We start from the raw sequence: 20,422 nt of genomic DNA on the forward strand, positions 1-20,422 counted from the left end.
TATCGCAGACGGGCCAACCAAAACAAATCGACATTTCGGAATTTGCGGTTTTGGACATTAGAGGTTTACTTACTTCATGCAATATGGTTAGACGTATTCGCGTAATAGGGTTTTCGCTCAACTGATATAGACCCCTTTTTAAGAGATGCCCACTGGTTGAATGCCTACCTTAAAATGTACATTCTATAAACAATACCATTTACATGTATAAACATAAAAGTATTGCACCAGCTTTATTACTGTATTATGTACAACTCTGTACTGTATAATTTTCTGTCTCTTCCATTATGGTGTCTGGGTCATGGATGAAAAGGGCCTGCTGACCAGTCCACTTACCTAGTTACCAAAATGAAATAAAACAAATGCATATTCTGGACTTAACTGAGCATTCGCACACAATGAAAGCAACTGTTATTAGTACCTCAGGTATACAAGTGGGACAGTTCCTCACAAGGTCTAACCCCCATTACAAATAATAGCGTCACAACTAGGCCTTACATAATTAAAGTAAAGATTATCCATGCCTCTTACAATGCTCTCCCACAATGTGCATCTCTTTCTAAAAGGCATTTGAAAAATAAGACAATTCTACTATAAATCTCAATCATAACTCTCAACCCCTTAGCTCAACAGATCCGGACAAAGCCAAAAAGAAAGGTGGGGCACCAAAAGTGAAACAAGCATTAACTATGTTTTTTTTATAAACTCAGTAAGTTGCTAGAATGATAAAACCTAAACACACCTCTGTAGAAGGTTGGCAAGACAACAAATTGTAAACCAAAAAACAAATGAAATGCCAACCAACACAGCAAAATAAAATGCAAATATTTAATGGTGAGCACTTTCACAGAACTATCCACTTCAGACAATAAAATCAAGTGAGACTACAGTACATATAGTAACATCAATTAAAACATTAGTCAAACAAACTACTTACATACTCCACGAACCTTTAGGAACAGTTTTAAAGGTATATGACCATTCAAACCATGCATCCTGTGGGCTCTTAACACTATTATCCATTTTAAGTGCCATCACTTCCACTTTACTCACAATATCACCCATCTGAATATTATCATACAAAGAAGAGTGGTTTTGCCTACATAAAAACTAACTCATAAATCGCTCACCCATCATGTGAAAGGGAAGGTTTTTACTCCCAAGTTTTATGCAGACTGTTGCAGTAATAACTTAGTATATATGGTGTTTGTCAGAAATGTGTCGCTTTTCATTTTGGCAAAACCACTGTCTTTTTACGGAACATATTTTGCAGCATCTTGCTGGCATTCACAGAGGCAATACTTCAAATGCACTTGCTCAGCATATTACTTATAATAAGGATCATTATTTTGAAGTTTTGGTTTTGCAAACACTGTATGATAATATTGAGATGGGTGATACTGCAAATAAATGATGGAACTTAAATGGATAACATAAGAGCCCTCAGGATGCATGGTTTGAATGGTCATATACATTTAAAACCGCTCCTAAAGGCTTGCGGAGTATGTAAATAATTTGATTGATTGACTAATGTTTTAACTGATGTTACAATACATACGTTGCGTATTCTCGCTTGATTTTATGGTGTGATGGAGCGAAAGCGCTCACCATTAAAAAATTGCATTTTATTTTGCTGTGTTGGTTGGCATTTCATTATTATTTTTTTTAGTTTAAGTTGCTAGAATAGAAGGTTTTCTATTATGGTTATGAAGTCTGAAACTTAAATGTCTATCCTTATTTAACGACTTCAATCCCCGCTGATTAGCCATAAAAACACAAATTTTATGAAGAACAGGCCAGACTTAAAAGAGGCAAAAATCTAGTACGATTCAATATAAAGAACGTCCCACAATCCAGTATTCAGACAAAATGTTACTGTCCATGTGTTTCAAACTAAATTAACCAAAATAACACGCTCTTACTAAACCACGCATGTATTGCAAATAAGGTGAATATTGGATCACGAGCATGAAATGATGATAAACTCAAATATATTGTTTGCTATTTAACTCATTTCATTTCTACATCGAAATTCTAAACATACTTCAAAAGGAGATCCGACAATTTTAAATAACAGTGGTTACATAAAATGGCCCATACACAAAACTCATGCCATGCAAACAACATAAACTTAACAGCTAAAATTATTAAAGCAGTGTTTTATTCAGACTTAATTTGTACTGACCCGTGTACAGTGGCGTCACACATCTTAAAAAATAATTTTCAACAATTTGTAACTTAATTAATGCTCGCCCGCATAAAGTTCTACACACATGGGAAGCCATCATTCTAGCAAACAACGCGAGAATTCTAATATTTCTGGTGCTGCGGTAGCGTTGTCGCCTCACAGTAAGACGCTGTACGGTTCGACTCTCAGTTAGAGCGTCTTCTGCGTGGAGACATGCGTGAATGGGTGTGGCTTCGTTGAAGGTTGTGCGTCAGGGCTGGCAACTCGGTACGTAAAAATCAACTGCCAATCATTAGCGGATCGGAGTTCCGCTGTGGCGACCCCTAACCGGGAAAAGCCGAAAGTCACAACAACTTGTAACGCCTACGTATGCGTGCAAAAAACCCTTCCAACATGTTTAATAAGGTGGATCTAGCTAGTCTATCAACTACTGTTTTCGAGGGAGGGATGGTTTCTAATGCACACAGAAGCAAGTAGCTGTTTAGAGTAACACGAACTGATGTTTGTACATGGAGTAACCAGGTTAAAAACGAGAGCAGCAGTTTCCATAACCAAGGAAACCTAGATTTAATCACGGTTATGCTTCCACCGAGCACACCTCTCAACTTCCCTTGATTTTTTTGCTCAAAATTGTATTTTACCCTTCTGTATACCTCACCAAACTGTTTATGAGAAAAGGTGTTGGATTATATTTAAGAAATAGTGAAATAATTAGTGTTGTAGACATAAGTTTATTTCAGAGAATATTTGTTAAACCACATTCTTTTATCATGTCAACTTAGTACTAATATTTTAGTGTCCTTGATCCTGGAGGCTGAGTATATTATGCTACGAAATGGAGCGAAATTGTATTAAACTGGCACGTATATTCTACAGTGGATTAAGAATCCCAGACACCAAGCTACTTAGATAATGTTTCTTGGCGCGTGTGTGAGAGAGAAACGGTTTGACAGTACTTTATTTAACTAGGATTCCGAACAGCTGGAACGAAAAATGCCCAGTAGCAAACTTCCACCAAGTCCCACCCACGCCCCTTCCCCTTATGTCACCGCCCACCGACGGACGGTGACACCCAATTCATTAAAACTCATAACTTTACAAAATGGGACTTAATTAGTATGTATTTTCTTTTTCCTTATCTTCCCTTTTCGGCGTTGGAATGTAAATATTAAGGAAAAGTGTTATGGATATGCAAAAGAGAAAGAAAAATATTGTTTGTGCAGTATAGACTTAAAATAATAATATTAACAATGAATGCATTTGCTGTATGTTTCACGTTTGACATCCAGGCATACCTATGAACCTATTAGCGCAAGAAATCTGGACAGTTGAGCTGCAGCTGAAAAATAAAAATGTAAGGAAACTATAGTTACTGAAAAGGTCACAGAGGGCAATGCACATGTAACACATTTCCTTTGTTTTTGTACAATGCAGCAGCATACCTCTCAGCCTGGAATCATAAAAAAATCTGGACAAAAGCGCAAGAAAATAGGTGCAAGTGGCCAAAAATCTGTATGCTGATCAACATACAATTTGTGTACTTAATTATGTAACAGGTTACGCCACCTACTCCAATGGAATTGTGAGATACCAAAGAACAGACAAAATATGATCATGAAACACAAAATAAACAGAAGAACAATAGTGTTTTATTTATATTAATATGTGAACTAGTATAAAACTCTGAACTTGTGCAAAACTAAAATACAGTTTTCTTTATCCTTACAATATGCCTTCATTATCCAATATCCTGCTTAATTCATTCCAGTTAAGGGTTGAAGGCAACTTGAGGCCTCTTCCAGCACTCAACAGGCACAAGCCAAGGCCGTGAGCAAATCCTGAACAGCATGCTAGCCCAACACAGAAGCAAATTCATACTCACTGCCACACACCTACAGACAATGTGGAGGCTCACCAAACATCTGCAGCAAATCTTTTTGATGTCATAGAAAACCAGAGCACCTAGCAAAAATGTGGACATAGAAGGGATCCGAAGACTCCACACCAGAGGAACCAAATTCAAGAGCCATACTGTGCCATAGTTTCTCCCACAGTCTACAACTGCAGAGTAACTGTAAGTTAATCTTTCTGAAGCCTGGCATTTGGTTAATGCTAGGGTTACAACTTTAGTGCTACATACTTAGTGCCAAGGTTAGATTTACTGTCCTTATGTCAACAAGCAAGCAGTTCAAAAAATTTGAAAAATATATTTATGATTTCACCAGGCAGCCTTAATTCATTTCTCTCATTCTGAAAAACAGTACACGCAAACAAGTTATGCCTGTCCAGAAGAAATAACTAATACTCTAAAATGGAGAACAGAGAGCTGTGAGATAGCAAGTAACTTTTGTGGTGTACTCCTTCTACATGACGTTTTAGAAAATCATCTCTACTATTTTCTGAAATAACTCTCAACCTGCCTGTGTGTGTCAACACAGAGAAATGCATGTATGACCCATTTGCATGCTGACCTACTAACCCCTCCTCATCACATACACAATCTGTCTCTGCTGAATTAAAACACCACAAGTTTAAATGTCAAACTATAAACAGAATCCATTATTTGGCATGTGATTCTCTTTAAGAAAACCAATTCTTTCTCTGTATTGCTTAATATTTCCTTACATATTTGTATTATTATTATTAATCATCATCCTGTATTGAATGGTTTATTATTCTCATATAACACATTTATTTACTTAACTGAAGGCTGAACTGTTCTACTGCCCATCCTTCTGCCAGGGATTCCTAGCAGTGCTACAGTGATGCAGACTGGACGTGACAATGGCTGTACCACCAGCATCCGGAGTATTATTTGTCTCCTTTGGACCGCACTGGTCTGGCAGCTGTCCATGCCATATCCTTAATCATCCACCCTTCTCTTAACACACAGTGCCCTTGTCAGCCTGCCATGTCTTAATCTTAAACACCTTACAAAACTACCTCTTAACCTATTATGACAAGAAATCTGGACAAAGCCAAAAATAATGGATGGGGGAAATGCACAAAAATAGGGGCAGATTTTAAATACTGCTCTTATAACTTTAGAAAGCTGCTAGAATAATAGGTTTTGCATCAGCATGCAGTTTCAGAAGAGGATATGAAGCCTAAAATTCAAACGTCTGTCATCTAGTGACTAATCTACAGTAATCTGCCAAAAAACAACAGAGGAACATAAAACAATTTGCCAAAAAAATAAATAAAATAAAATAAATGCAGAGGAACAGACCAAAAAATATGAGGTAAAAAATATAGATTCCTTGAAATTCTGTACAGCTGAGAGGTTACCAAAGGCATAACTTTAACTGGCCGTCAGGTGATGCTTCATGGTGGATGTCACATGTCAAGTTGTGAGCAAGAAGACTACTCAACTTGAATTTAAGAAAAATAAATCCAGAATACCTTCAATCAAACAATACTTTTGCTGAACAGATAATATCTGATAAGGAGCCACATAAGCAGACAAAGCTTAGCAAACAACCCTACCAACTTGCATTTTGTTTACATGTTTACAAAGACCCACCTGACTTGCAAAATGAGACAAAATTTAGGTCACACCAAAAACTGGAGTAACAAGGTCTTACAGAAGTCTTTGTAAACCTCTCAGTGTTTTCCAAGAAAAAACTACAAAGCAACTAGCTTAGATTATACTAATAATTTTAATGGAAACTTGGAACAATGCAACAAGCTTTCTTGATAACTACAGCTAAAAAAATTAATCTTGCAAAAATCATTGCAACATTTCTCAAATACTGTGCAAGAGCACAAAATGACTTTGTCAAAATGTGCTACAGAAATTATAAAGGTGGATGCTCTCTCAGAGGTTATGAATACAAAACATTCACAACAAGAAGAAAAGTAAAAATGTCCTCCCAACAAATTTAATATATTTTTCAACACAGCTATCAGCACTGTCAGTGTGCCCAGAAAAGTGACCTTTACAAAAATGAATTGAAGACCAGCAAAAAATATTTAAAAATGAACTGGGCAAACAGATATCCACAAAGGGTTAAATAATCAAACCCAAATTTACAAAACTATAGCTAACCAGATCACATATTACATACGTAAAATGACTCTTCTACCCAACACAGATGTAGGGATAGCCAGTTTACATCTGCAATCTCTCTATTCCCAGCCTGTCTTAGTAATTTTTTTTAAATTGTGATTGAAGCAGATAGCCTTTCTGTAATTTATTCCCATCTCCCCTCCTGCAATCCATCATTGCCACCACCAACCTTCCTACGGTCCCTACCCATTCCCGTGTCTCTGTTTATTCCTGCTCTGCAATACTACGTCCCCTCATTTGTAGCTCTCAACTGCAATACTATACTCCATTCTTTTTTTTATTATTCTTACCTGGAGGAGCTGGAGGACGTTGAGCTGCTGGAGAGAAATTTTCTCATCCTGAGATTCCTGATCCTGACTGTTGTACAATACTGTTCTGATCCTGGGTATGGGGTTTGCTCTGGGATGGGATTCCTGGAGTTGTAGGGCTACAAGCACTTGCTCCTTCTTGACGTGGCTGTTGGCTGCCACTGTTAGAAGCGGAAATATAATGCAGAAGTTTAACTTAACTTTACTTAAGAAATATTAAAAGATAAGAACAGCTTTACAGCTCCAGTCCTGCTCCTCTGCTCCGTTTGCTATGTGCTGTGCTGCTGAGAGCTGTATGAGACATGGAGTTCCACTAGTCTATGAACGTAGTTCAACGTACATAAAAAAAAAGGGGGTAAACAAACTCTAACAGAAACATTTCGAACAGTGTGAGTCCTATTTAGATAGGCTGGCAGCCTCCCTCATGAAGCTAAAATAATTAAGCACAACCTGTGTGTGAACATCAATGACAACTTCCAAAAAAATTTTGAAAAAAACCTGGGACTTAAAGGGGCCACTCAAGAATTCATGGCACCCCATTATTTAGACCTCAAAACCGGTAAATACTGAGGAGTTCAGTACGGTTGAGAGGTATGATTACCAGGGAACAGCTATAAAAATAACACCTTTCTAGTTTGCAAAGAATAAATACATTTTATAAAAGCAGGTAACCTAAAAAGAAACACAGGCAGAAGATCAAGTTATCATTACAACTCACTACTTAAATTTACAGTTGTACCATTGCTACTGCTTAAGTAAACAAAGATGTCTTTGAAAACCTAAGGAGTCTTTCTCAGGCTAATGTGAAAGAGAACCAGTGAATGATCCAGTCTGTTACGAGAGACGGCTGCCCGAGCTGTACTTCCTTCTGCCCTTAATGTTACTGTGCTGGGGCTAGATTAACTGTGTATGTAAGACATTATTTTAACCAATGATTGTGTAAATCATATTTTTCAACCATCCTCATAAGTTCACCTCATAATTTTTCCATCTTCCTCATAAATTTTGTGGTTTCTGGCAAGTCACTGAGGATTGAAGTCACTAAAAATAACAATTTTGAGTTTAAGACTTCATAACCCTCAGAGAACACATGCTAACACAAATCCTGTTATTCTAACAACTAAGTTTATAAGAGCAATATTTAAAATATGTCCCTATTCTTGGCCTTTGACCCCTCCCCATTATTTTAGGCTTTGTCTGTATTTCTTGTGTTAAGAGGTACAGTGTTCATATGTCTTCTCTTCTTTTCAAGAATTGTGAGAGGTCAAACCTCTAATAATATATAATTTCAGTTCGGGTTCACACCACAACACTCTTCTTGAATTTGTTTAGTTTATACTTCAGTAATGGAATACCAAAGATAATGGAACATTTGGCACTACACATGAATTAATCTTTTCTTCAGTTACTGTTGACTTACAGATCTGCTTTCTTCCTTTTCATAGTGTGTCCTGCCTACCTGTTTACTAGGTGGTTACCCAAGTCCACTTTACAATAAGCATGACGCCATCGCCTACTTACAGCATTTAACAATTACAACTAAAATGGACATGGTTACCCACGGATGCTGTAAATCTGGAAAGGAACACCCATACCTTAACTGTCCTACTCCCAGAGAGCGACTTTACTACAGGCAGAAGATCTGAAAATATGAGTACCGTTGACTTAAAAAGTTGGTAGAATACAGGGGTTTGAATTAACTTATTTTCTGACATAAAAGAATTGTCACTCAAATAAGTAACACTGTTTACTGAAGTAATATACCTCAGCTGTACAGATTTTTGCCTCATATTTTTGGTCCATTTTTCATAAAATTGTTTTTTTTTCGGCAGATTAGTAGCAAAGCATTAAAGACTGACTTTATAAAATAATAACTTGAGTTTCAGACTTTATACCCTTCAGAAAATTCATGCTAGTGCAAAACCTGTTATTCTATCAACTTTCTATATTTGTAACAGCAGTATTTTAAAATTGTCCCTATTTGCGTGCCTTTGTCCCATTTTTAGTTATGGCTTTGCCCAGATTTCTTGCTCCAGGAGGTTGAGAGGTATGGTAATCTACCAGTTTCTCACCTCCAAAATTTCTAAGTCTTAGGAAGGACGGTTCAAACATTGGCGATTGTTTATATTAAGACACGCCATGTTGTACAATAGTAAGCACCACCCCCTAGTATGACCTGAGTCTACCTTAAAATGTTGCATCTCTTTATTTTTTAATGAATATATGATTTTGTGAATCTTTTTTTTTTTTTTTTTTATTACAAAGGTGAGATTAAATAAAAACTGTGCAACGTCCATCAGGGGTTTATGCTCCCCCCTCCAAGCTGTCAACTGTCAAGATTTTTGCAGAATGACCAGAATTTTCCCCCATATTTTTGGTTTGTTCCTCATAAAATTTATGATTTTTCTGGTAAATCACTGAGGCTTGAAGTTTCTAAATAATGGCATACATTAGATTCTTGGATTTCGTTTCCTTCAGAAAATGCATGCTAACACAGATCCTGTTAAGCTGTTAACTTTCTATGTTTATAAGAGCAATAGTTAAAACATGTCATTAGTTTTGGACTTCTCCCAGGGTGTAGCAAGCAATTTCTATTTTGTACACACAAGCCCTTAGTGCTACCCCCACCCCAACACCTACCACTTAAAAAGGGACACATCTCTCAAAATACTGCCTCCAAAGCACTTAATAAATATAAAATTTTCAGCTCTTGCCCTAAAACTATTAAAAAAATATTGATTTTAGATTAATAATATTGCACTTGTTGTTGAAGGCATTCATTCTGACAGTTGTAAACTTAATATGACCTGAAAAAAGCCGTATTGATGTAATGCTCAAAAAACATGTACTCCATACAGAGTATGCCAGGCTACACCTTTGCACCTACCCCCATTATTTTAGTCTTTGTCCAGATTTCTTACGCTGCAGGTTTGAAAGGTATGCCTAACTTTCTGCTAGGCATTTAAAAATGTATAAAGCAGGGGGTGCAATTGGGCAGAAGCTCCTTTGTGGGATGTGTGTGGTCGTCTTTTACTGACATTGTCAGTAATGCCTATTAGAATAATAATTATTTTTATACTTTAACCCATTTTAATGTTCAAAAACTACAGAATTAGCACATCAAATAATAAAAACTGTACCAAACACAACTGACAGCACCATCGGGATGTCAATCAAGTTGGCACCACCCACACTTGTGAGAACTACATATGGTGTGTTCTAAAGTATATAACCGCCCTAACATCTTTAGCCAGAATAAAGGATAATTCAGTCATACAGATTGCTATGGTGCAGCCAATGTGATGATGTCACACATATGCATGACCAAAGCGTATGATACCAGTTTGGATGGATGGCTAAGCGTTTTGTTCCTTTACTGTATTATTAGGGAAGTTAAGAATGAAAAAGCCAGTGTTGCCTAATGCAAACATTTTGCTGACAAACAAACACCTCATATGAAACCTATGGACATCCATAGCCATAGGGAACTTAACGGCGAACCACAAGTTCAAAACATTTACTGTTAACCAAAGAATTCAAAAAAAAATCTGAAGGTAACCATAGTGGGTGATCACATATTGAGAATGTAATGTCAAGAAAATTGTTGCATATAATACCTCAATAACAGGGTGGATGGTGTAGAAGAAGACAATACAATTTCCTATAGTTTTATCTATGTATTTACATCCACAACTAAGCGCTTAACCAAGATGACTTATATTTTTATCATTATTACCTGTTTGGAATGACAATCTTAAGTCAGTTGTGAATGATGGAACAAAACCAACAGCTTTCATACTTTGCAAGTGAGGATATGAAATTTTTACTGCAACAGATGAATTTATAGCGTCTTTCCACAGGATAGTTTCAGCAGTTCTGTCCTGTGGGGAAAAAAATAAAAATGGCAAATGTCTATAGAGATTTTAGGACAAGAAATACTTCAAAACTTTTCTGTAATAGTTGAATAAAAATTATTTTTGTATCCCAAACACCTTGATAGCATATGAAGTAACAAAAGCAAATCAAATTCTATAAAGTGAGCTTTTATTTTGGCAACAAAGTCAAATCCATTCCTTTGTAGTGGGTATGTGCAAGATTTGTCCTGAAAATGATACACTTTTTCAAAACAAAATGTCCCACTTCAGCCTTCTGAAAAGGTGACAACCCAAGATAGGTAAAGTTTTGTAATGAAGAGTGCAGCTTCCAATTGCACAGACCTGACACTGACAGAAAAGAATAAAGTGATAGGCACATAGTACAGGTCACTTTGTAGAATCTGAACATGGAGCTACATATCATCAATTCACAAGTGACTGCAACTCACAGGCGTGTGGCTTTAATGTAAAAGTACAGGCAGAAATGCTTTAGTCTTTGCACAGCATAGAGAAGTTACTCAGCTTAAAAAGCAGAACCTAAACACAACAAAGTGAAATCCAGGTTGGGGCTCAGATGCAAAGTCACAGTATTACTTAATAAATGGAACCTTAAAACCTAAGTATAGAAGCCATGTCTTACAGGTCAGTTTCAGAGCAGTGAATTACTACCAGAAAACACAGAAAACCTTAGATATGGATCCAAAAAAGTAGAATCCAAATCAGGGAGCCATGGCATAAAAGTAATGACCTATGCAAGTCCATATGAAGAGATATGATGAAATACCATTATGTTGGAGCATGTTATTTCGTGTTGATCAAGAATAGTTGTCTGCTATGGCCACAGTATTTAACATAATAGTGAGTCTAAAAAGCGAGTGCCATACAAAAATGTAGCTTACAGTCCAAAACAGTGGCATTAGTTCTCTAGAAAATATGAATAATAAGTTAGCATATTATCAGCAGGTAAGCTAGTAAACCAGAAAAGAGTGTAAAAGCAGACAAAAGTATAATAATAATACAGCTCCAAACTACCACTGTATAGCAGAATTGATTGGTAGTTTTTTGCTATTTTAAAGTTCCAATATTCCCTAAATAACTAATAATGGGGGTGTTAAGAAAATGTCCCAACTTCTTGAATGACTTTTCTTTTCATTTTGTTCTGTGGATGATAACCATTTATTAGCATTGTAGCACTACCTAACCATACTTGGTTTATAATTATCAATGTCCCTGGAATAAGTTCCATCACTCTGTTTCCTTTCTTTCATTTAGTCATAAAAACATGTCTTTCCTGATGCTTGTTCACTTCAATCTTTAAGTGACAATGTGCTTACAAATACCCATCTTCTCATTCTATTTTATGGCTCTTTTTTTTTTTTTTTTCAAATTAGCCATTCTTGTGTCTAGAATGAAGCAAACTTTTAATTTTGTCTATACCAGTTATCTAGTAATCATAAGGCATGTTAGCTCTATATAGGTTATATAATCTTATTTGCATTTAGACTTAAGATTCTTAGGTATCATTCATTTTAAAATGGGCTTTAGTTTCATATTTCCTCTTGCTTTTTCTTGACCCTCTTAATCTTTTGTCCCTCCCTGCTCTTCAGTGTCTTCAATCCAATATCTAGTGGTTGTATCTGGACCAATGCCCCACTCAATGCACTGGCTCAAAAATTTGATTCAGTATAACAACAGTACTCATAGTACTTATCAGTAATGGCACCTTTTTACTTGCTAAATCTCAAATTATGTTGATCCTGTGGGAATCAGCTTGCAAATAATTTCTACAAGCAACCCACTCCTTACTTGCAATGTTGATGGCAGTCTCCCAAATCCCGTCCCTAAACAAATGCATAGCTTTGTGTATTGTGGAGGGCACTGCATATAACAACTAAATATAACAGAAAATGGTGACATGGGTTCAGAAGCCTCAAGCCTAATACTTTTGTTTAAGTGACTTTACAGTCATGAAACAGCAGCATACAGATGACTTCTAACTTCCTGGCTGCGACCTCTATTACAGATTCTAGTTAAGCATCAGGTAAACACATAAGTCTAATGTTGACTGATAGAGTGAATGAACTGGAGTTTAGGGAGACAAATGCCAGTTAAAACAGCAGCTGGTCTATTTTTTTCCAGAAACAGACTGCAAACATATGGGAACTGCTTAGCAATGATGCAAGATACACAGAAATCTCAGGGAGTATAAAAAAGGGGGCATTTAAATTCCCACATGTATTTGATAAGGAATATGTGACAGAAAGCTTTAAATCAGTACTGTCCTATGTAAACCAGAATGCGTGGCAAATGGCATCCCCATAGACAGATAATTATTTCTGTCTGTATGGGGACTGTCACCCCTTCTTAACCCAATGCTTCTAGCACATTTAAAAGAGGGAGACTGAAGAGCTTAGAGGAGTGTCAGATCCCTTTAGAGATGGTATTAATGAAAAGGCAGTGAAGTTACAAACACCCAGTGGATCATGTGGTGTGTTTTGCTGCTTACCACTATAGAAGTTGCCCCACACACTATATTACTGTCCCACACACTATATTACTAGGCATTATTATAGATGAAAACATTAACTTTGACCTACACATAAACAATAACGTCAAAAAAACACATCAAAAGCTTGGTATGCTCTACAGGCACCAACACTTTCTTAGCCTCTCTACTAGACAAAACCTTGCAACTACCTTTTTATTACCCTCTCTCCTTTATGGTGCCCCTCTCCTCACTAATATCCGAAATTCTACAAAATCCAAACTTGCTATGTGTTACAACAGAATAGCAAAATTTGCCACCAAGGCCACATTCTCATCCCACCACTGTAAGTCACTGAAACAATTAGGGTGGCTGGAATTCCCCCACCATCTCTCATTCACCCAACTAACTACTGTGCACAAAATAATCTCCAGACCTACAGACTGTCTTGCTCTCTCAACTCTACTTGCCAAATACCATTCCAGCAGGCATCTAATATCTGAAAATCATCTAATTCTAAAGATAGAGAAGCCCACCTTACCTGCTGGTCAACTCGTCTATGTCTTCACTGTCGCCAAACTATGGAACTCACTTCCGCCTTCTATAAGAAACACAGGCAGCACCACCACCTTCAAACAAATATCGAATAAACACTATTTGGTGCCTGAAGGAAGACACACACTCAGTAAGCTATAATACGACCTGTTTTAATAGGCAATAACACTCCAACAAACGGACAGATCAAAAATGACAAACGGATCAAGTGCTTTCATCCACACAGCATGTGGACTTCATCAAAATCAATAATTCAATTACCAAAGGCTAATTTATACTTTTTTTGGCGCCACAACAGAAAAACCATTTAATAAGATTTAAAAAGATCCAACCTACATATTACCAAAGTGTTACATTATATGTATTCCGATCCAATGCACTGAAAAACCATTAGTGCATTAATAATAAAAAGTCTAATAGATTGTAAACTTGCCCTTTCAACTGATCCATAAATAATCATTTTCATATAAATATAAACAAATGTAAAATAATATAAAAATAGATACACATACAATAATAGTATAAAATATGTGTATGTGTATAAATGTGTAAAATTGGTATCCTATGGAAATTATATTGTTTTATTCATATGTTATACATAAAATTAGATTAAAATGGCAATTATGTGCTTATAAAAGGCCTCAAGATGACCTAGAATAGTTGTTACACATATCTAAAGCAGTTGCTAGATATATACTGTTAATATTTCTATGTCCAAAGACTGCATAGATATAAGTCATGATATTACATATCCTGTAATTATTCTTCCTGTACCTACCAATTATTTCTGTTGTAATGATGTAAAAAAAAAAACTATGCCCTTTCCTTTAATATACAGTCACTTAATAAAAATAATATGTATAATATATATATATATACGTGTGAACATATGCATGTCTACCCCTATTGTAACTTTTGTAAGATAGGTTTGATAGTAATATAATCATTTAATCCCGGTGTAGTGGATGCGTCAGTTAGAATTTGCCATCTCACTTCTTTCTCAGACAAATGTACTTTTATATTTCCTCCTCTACTGTTCAATTTTATTTGTTCTAAGATGGCAAATTTAAATCTGTGGCTATTGTCCGTAGCCTCTATGTGTTGATAGAGTGTGTTCATACTGTCTTTTTTTCTGATAGCATATAGATGGTCATAAATTTGTCTCTTGAACATTCGTTCAGTTTTCCCAATGTAAAAACTGGTACAAACTGAACATTTGGCCATATATATAATATTTTTAGTATTGCAATTACCTCTCCTAAAGGTGATTCTGGTCCTGTTAATGTTCTCTAAGATGATCCCTTCTTCTTCTAGTATAACTTGACAATGTCTACAACATCCACATTTTCTTGTACCCTTATACTGTGTACTCATGCATTCTACACTATTGTTCCTCTCAAAGATAGACTTCATATTAGTTCCCATTTTATATACATTTATTTGATATTCATTGTTGCAGTTTCCAACACTATTGTTTCGATTGTATTTGGTATGGAGAGACAGGAGGAAGTAGCCACTATTAAGCGTATGCCTGGAGAGCAGGATGAATTGAAGAGACTTCGGTCAGAAGTCTCATCACTAAAGGGAGAGGTAACTCGGCTACTGGAGATGATGACTCAATTTGAGCCAAAACGGCAGGAACTTGTACCACAGAAGGGAACGAGCGAACGGCTAAGTGATAGTGATTTGGAGATTGAGTTACCCAACGGACAGCATTATAAAACATTAGCGTCTACACACAGAAACGCGCTGGATGCTATTGGAAAGGCACCAGACAATAGCAGACTCACTGACAAGGAGTTTACTTTTGATTTTTCTTTGTACAACCTTGACGATGAATCTAGGTGCACAGGGACTAAACCAAAATGTTTTATGGCTGGAAAAACGTATTCTTCATCTGTGTTTCAGGGACACAATGAGCAAGGTACTGTACGACACAGCTCTAGTCCTAGAGCTAGTGCCAATATGATTAATGACAATAGCAGGAAATCGAATTATAAAGTTGATAAATTGGACAATTTTATATCCACTGATGTATGCTTTGATAAAATAGGCCAGACTGTTCATTTAAAAGATTCTTCGAATGAAACATTTACTGGCACTTTACGTGAATTGATTTATGCCTTAGGGAAGAATCTCAGCATAATCAGGGGAATTAAAATTGACAATGCATATTTAAACAAATGTTTGACACTTGAAATAGTCCCTAAGGGACTAAGATTTTTTAAAAAGCCTATGGGAATTTTATTAAATGACCAAATTTGTGAAGAATTTGATGCACTATTTAATCAGTTTGGATATGAATTTATGAAACTTTTGATAAAGAGGAACGATGAGAAACTATGTAAATTAATAGAAAAAGGAGAAAAACTTAACAAATTAATAGTTGATGATTCATTGTTTGAACAATGGGAGAGTCTCTATTATAAACAATTCACGGAGGCAGATCGAAAAGCATATAGCATAGTACAAAAGAAACATAAGAAGATAAAGAGGGATATGATAGACTATAGAAACAATTCAGCATACCCTTGGAAAAAAGGAACATGGAATACTATAGAAATGAGTGATAGATCAGGTCCTGAGAACTACAATGGAAATTATCGTTCCAACAGTGAGAATGGAAATTTTTATGGGGGGGGGGGGTATCGAAGTGTAGGGACAAATTGGCAAAGGAATTGGAAATGGAGAAAAAACAGACAGGGAAGTGGACAGAGGCACCTTCACAATCAGGAATGGAGGGAATATTACTAATAAAGAATCACGATGAACAGATTATTAATAATATTTCACTAGAAATGAACAGTAGACCCATTGTCAATACAGCTGACAACAAATATATAGTAGTTAGTAAGAATGAATTCAACATTTTTAACTACACAGGAATGGAGATAAGTGATGAATATTTTACACTTTTTTCAAAGGGAATGAAATTTGTCCCTAGAAGAAAATTTCAGGTAGTGGATTGTATTACTGAAATTAAGAAATATCTTAGGAAGATAAACTTAGCTATTCACTTTAACAATAAGGTTAATGTGGAAGAGAAAACAAAATTAAAGAAAAAAAGTATATATATACCACCCACCCACCCCAACGTAACTATGTATGAGAAATTAGTTACTAAAGAAATGTATCTATTAAAGAATGAAATTAACTCTAACAGGGAGAAAAGTAATTTAGCTATGGAAGAATTTTCATTAATTCAATGGCTAATCAATGATAAATCAGTAAGAATTATGAAGCCGGACAAAGGGGGTGGAGTTGTACTATATGACCAAGATGAATATAATAACAAGATGTATGAAATGTTAGTGGAGTCTGGTAAATATATGTCTGTATCTATGAATGAAATTAACATAGGGTGCAGAAGAATTGACATGTTCCTTGAGGAATTTTTATTGGGTGGAAGAATTAATTTTGACATATATAAATTTTTGACTATGGAATATCCCACATTGGCTACCATGGTAGGAGTCCCGAAGGTACACAAAAACCTTCGCGACCCACCATTTCGGCTAATAATTTCGGGTAGTCGATTAAAAACATTTCCTTTGGGAGTAGCCATTGATACATGGCTAAAACACATCTATGACAAAATACCACATTTGATTAAAGATTCATGGATTTTTTTGGGGAATATAACATCACAATTATGGAAAGAAGGAATTATATTTATTACAGTAGATGTTATTGATTTATTCTCATGCATCCCAAAGGAAGCAGGATTAGACAGTTTCTATAACAGTATTAGACAGTATTCACAATTGGATTGGGATCATATCAATTTAATTATGGAACTTATGTCAATAATCCTTGAGTACAATTATATATATTTTGAAGGTGAATATTATAAGCAGACCCAGGGAGTGGCTATGGGGGCAGCATGTGCCCCCATATATGCAAATTTGGTGATGTTGGATTGGGAGACTGAGAAATTGTTTAAGAGTGAATATTTTAGGTTTATTAGACATTACACTAGATTCCTGGATGATATTTTTATACTATGGGATGGACCCGAAATGAAAATAGAGGAATTCATCAACTATTTGAATAGTACTAGTCACTTCTTGAAATTTACATATACATATAGCCGTGAGGGTATTGCATATCTTGATACATTTGTTTCTATTAATAAAGATGGTTTTAAATCCCACATTTATAGGAAAAATACTTTTTCTAACAACTACTTGGAATATACAAGTAATCACCCATTCATGCAGCTAAAATGACTTCCATTTATAAGGATATGTTAGATGAAATAGACTTCCTATGCAGTCTGTTTAGCACTAGGGGATATCTGACTAAGTTAATGAATGAGATAAAAACTTATGTGATAGGGGAATGGGGAAAAATTTTCCCCAATTTTGGGTAAACCCCTTACAAACAGTATTGTAAAGAATGAATGCGCTATTGAATACAAACGAGCATGTATATTGGAATATACCCCCCAGTTCACACAAATTAAATTCTAAATCGACATTGGAATATACTTACAGTTGATAGTGTATTAAAAGAAATAGTAGGGGATGCACCCATTTTTGTATATAAAATGGGAACTAATATGAAGTCTATCTTTGAGAGGAACAATAGTGTAGAATGCATGCGTACACAGTATAAGGGTACAAGAAAATGTGGATGTTGTAGACATTGTCAAGTTATACTAGAAGAAGAAGGGATCATCTTAGAGAACATTAACAGGACCAGAATCACCTTTAGGAGAGGTAATTGCAATACTAAAAATATTATATATATGGCCAAATGTTCAGTTTGTACCAGTTTTTACATTGGGAAAACTGAACTAATGTTCAAGAGATGAATTTATGACCATCTATATGCTATCAGAAAAAAAGACAGTACGATCACACTCTATCAACACATAGAGGCTACAGACAATAGCCACAGATTTAAATTTGCCATCTTAGAACAAATAAAAATAAACAGTAGAGGAGGAAATATAAAAGTACATTTGGCTGAGAAAGAAGTGAGATGGCAAATTCTAACTGACGCATCCACTACACCAGGATTAAATGATTATATTACTATCAAACCCATCTTACAAAAGTTACAATAGGGGTAGACATGCATATATTCACATATATATATATATATATATATATATATATATATATATATATATATTATACATATTATTTGTATTAAGGAATGCAGAAGGTCAGATGATTGTGGATTTTGCGAAAAGGATGGACATGGCTGTGGTGAATACGTATTTTAAAAAGAGGGAGGAGCATAGGGTGACGTACAAGAGTGGAGGAAGATGCACACAGGTGGATTATATCTATGTAGGAGGGCCAGTCTGAAGGAGATTGGAGACTGTAAAGTGGTGGCAGGGGAAAGTGTAGTTAAGCAGCATAGAATGGTGGTCTGTAGAATGACGTTGGTGATCAGGAAGAGAAGGAGGAGTGTGAAAGCTGTGCCAAGGATTAAATGGTGGAAGTTAAAAAAGGGTGATTGTGAAGTGGAGTTTAGGGAAGAGTTAAGACAGGCACTGGGAGGCAGTGGAGAGTTACCGAATAGCTGGGTAACTACAGCAGAACTAGTAAGAGTGACTGCTAGAAAGGTGCTTGGTGTGACATCTGGACAGAGGAAGGAGGACAAGGAGACCTGGTGGTGGAATGAAGAAGTACAGGAGAGTATACAGAGGAAGAGGCTGGTGAAGAAGAAGTGGGATTGTCAAAGAGATGAAGAAAGTAGACATGAGTATAAGGAGATGAGGCGCATGGCAAAGAGAGAGGTGGCGAAAGTTAAGGATAAGGCATATGGAGAGTTGTATGAGAGGTTGGACACTAAAGAGGGAGAAAAGGACCTGTACCGATTAGCTAGACAGAGGGACAGAGCTGGGAAAGATGTGCAGCAAGTAAGAGTGATAAAGGATAGTGAGGGAAAGGTACTCACAAGTTTGGAGAGTGTGTTGAGTAGATGGAAAGAGTATTTTGAGAGGCTGATGAATGAAGAGAATGAGAGAGAGAGAAGGTTGGATGATGTGGGGATAGTGAATCAGGAAGTGAAACCGATTAGCAAGGAGGAAGTAAGGGCAGCTATGAAGAGGATGAAGAATGGAAAGGCTGTTGGCCCAGATGACATACCAATGGAAGCATGGAGGTGCTTAGGAGAAATGGCAGTGGAATTTCTAACTAGATTGTTTAATGAAAATTTGGAAATTCAGAGGATGCCTGAGGAGTGGAGAAAAAGTATTTTGGTACCTATCTTTAAGAATAAGGGTGATCTGCAGAGCTGCAATAACTACAGAGGGATAAAACTGATCAGTCACAGCTTGAAGTTATGGGAAAGAGTAGTAGAAGCTAGGTTAAGAAGGGAGGTGATGATTAATGATCAGCAGTATGGTTTCACGCCAGGAAAGAGCACTACAGATGCAATGTTTGCTCTGAGAGTGTTATTGGAGAAATACAGAGAAGGTCAGAAGGAGTTGCATTGTGTCTTTGTAGACTTGGAGAAAGCATATGACAGGGTGCCTAGAGAAGAGTTGTGGCATTGTATGAGGAAGTCGGGAGTGGCAGAGAAGTATGTAAGAGTGGTACAGGATATGTACGAGGGTAGTGTGACAGTGGTGAGGACTGCAGTGGGAGTGACAGATCCGTTTAAGGTGGAGGTGGGATTACATCAAGGATCAGCTCTGAGTCCTTTCTTATTTGCAGTGGTGATGGACAGGTTGACAGATGAGATCAGATAGGAGGCCCCATGGACTATGATGTTTGTAGATGACATTGTGATCTGTAGTGAGAGTAGTAATCAGGTTGAGGAGACTCTGGAGAGGTGGAGATATGCTCTAGAGAGCAGAGGAATGAAGGTCAGCAGGGCTAAGACAGAATATATGTGTGTAAATGAGAGGGAGGGTAGAGGAATGGTGAGGATGCAGGGAGTAGAGTTGGTAAAGGTGGCTGAGTTTAAGTACTTGGGATCAAC

General features: G+C 36.4%; 1 protein-coding gene across 1 annotated transcript in view; it reads right to left on the minus strand.

The window, feature by feature from the left end:
• Nucleotides 1-2,365, minus strand: part of ABHD10 (abhydrolase domain containing 10, depalmitoylase) — a 190,632-nt gene extending 188,267 nt beyond the window's left edge. Inside the window, exon 1 of the mRNA XM_044072512.1 lies at nt 2,186-2,365. Coding sequence (XP_043928447.1) covers nt 2,186-2,288 — 103 coding nt within the window. The 5' untranslated portion in view covers nt 2,289-2,365. The remainder of the gene's footprint in view (nt 1-2,185) is intronic.
• Nucleotides 2,366-20,422: the final 18,057 nt, after the last annotated feature.

Source organism: Protopterus annectens, chromosome 5.part0 (assembly GCF_019279795.1).
Source record: "Protopterus annectens isolate FY-2018-M chromosome 5.part0, PAN1.0, whole genome shotgun sequence".
NCBI lineage: Eukaryota > Metazoa > Chordata > Ceratodontiformes > Protopteridae > Protopterus > Protopterus annectens.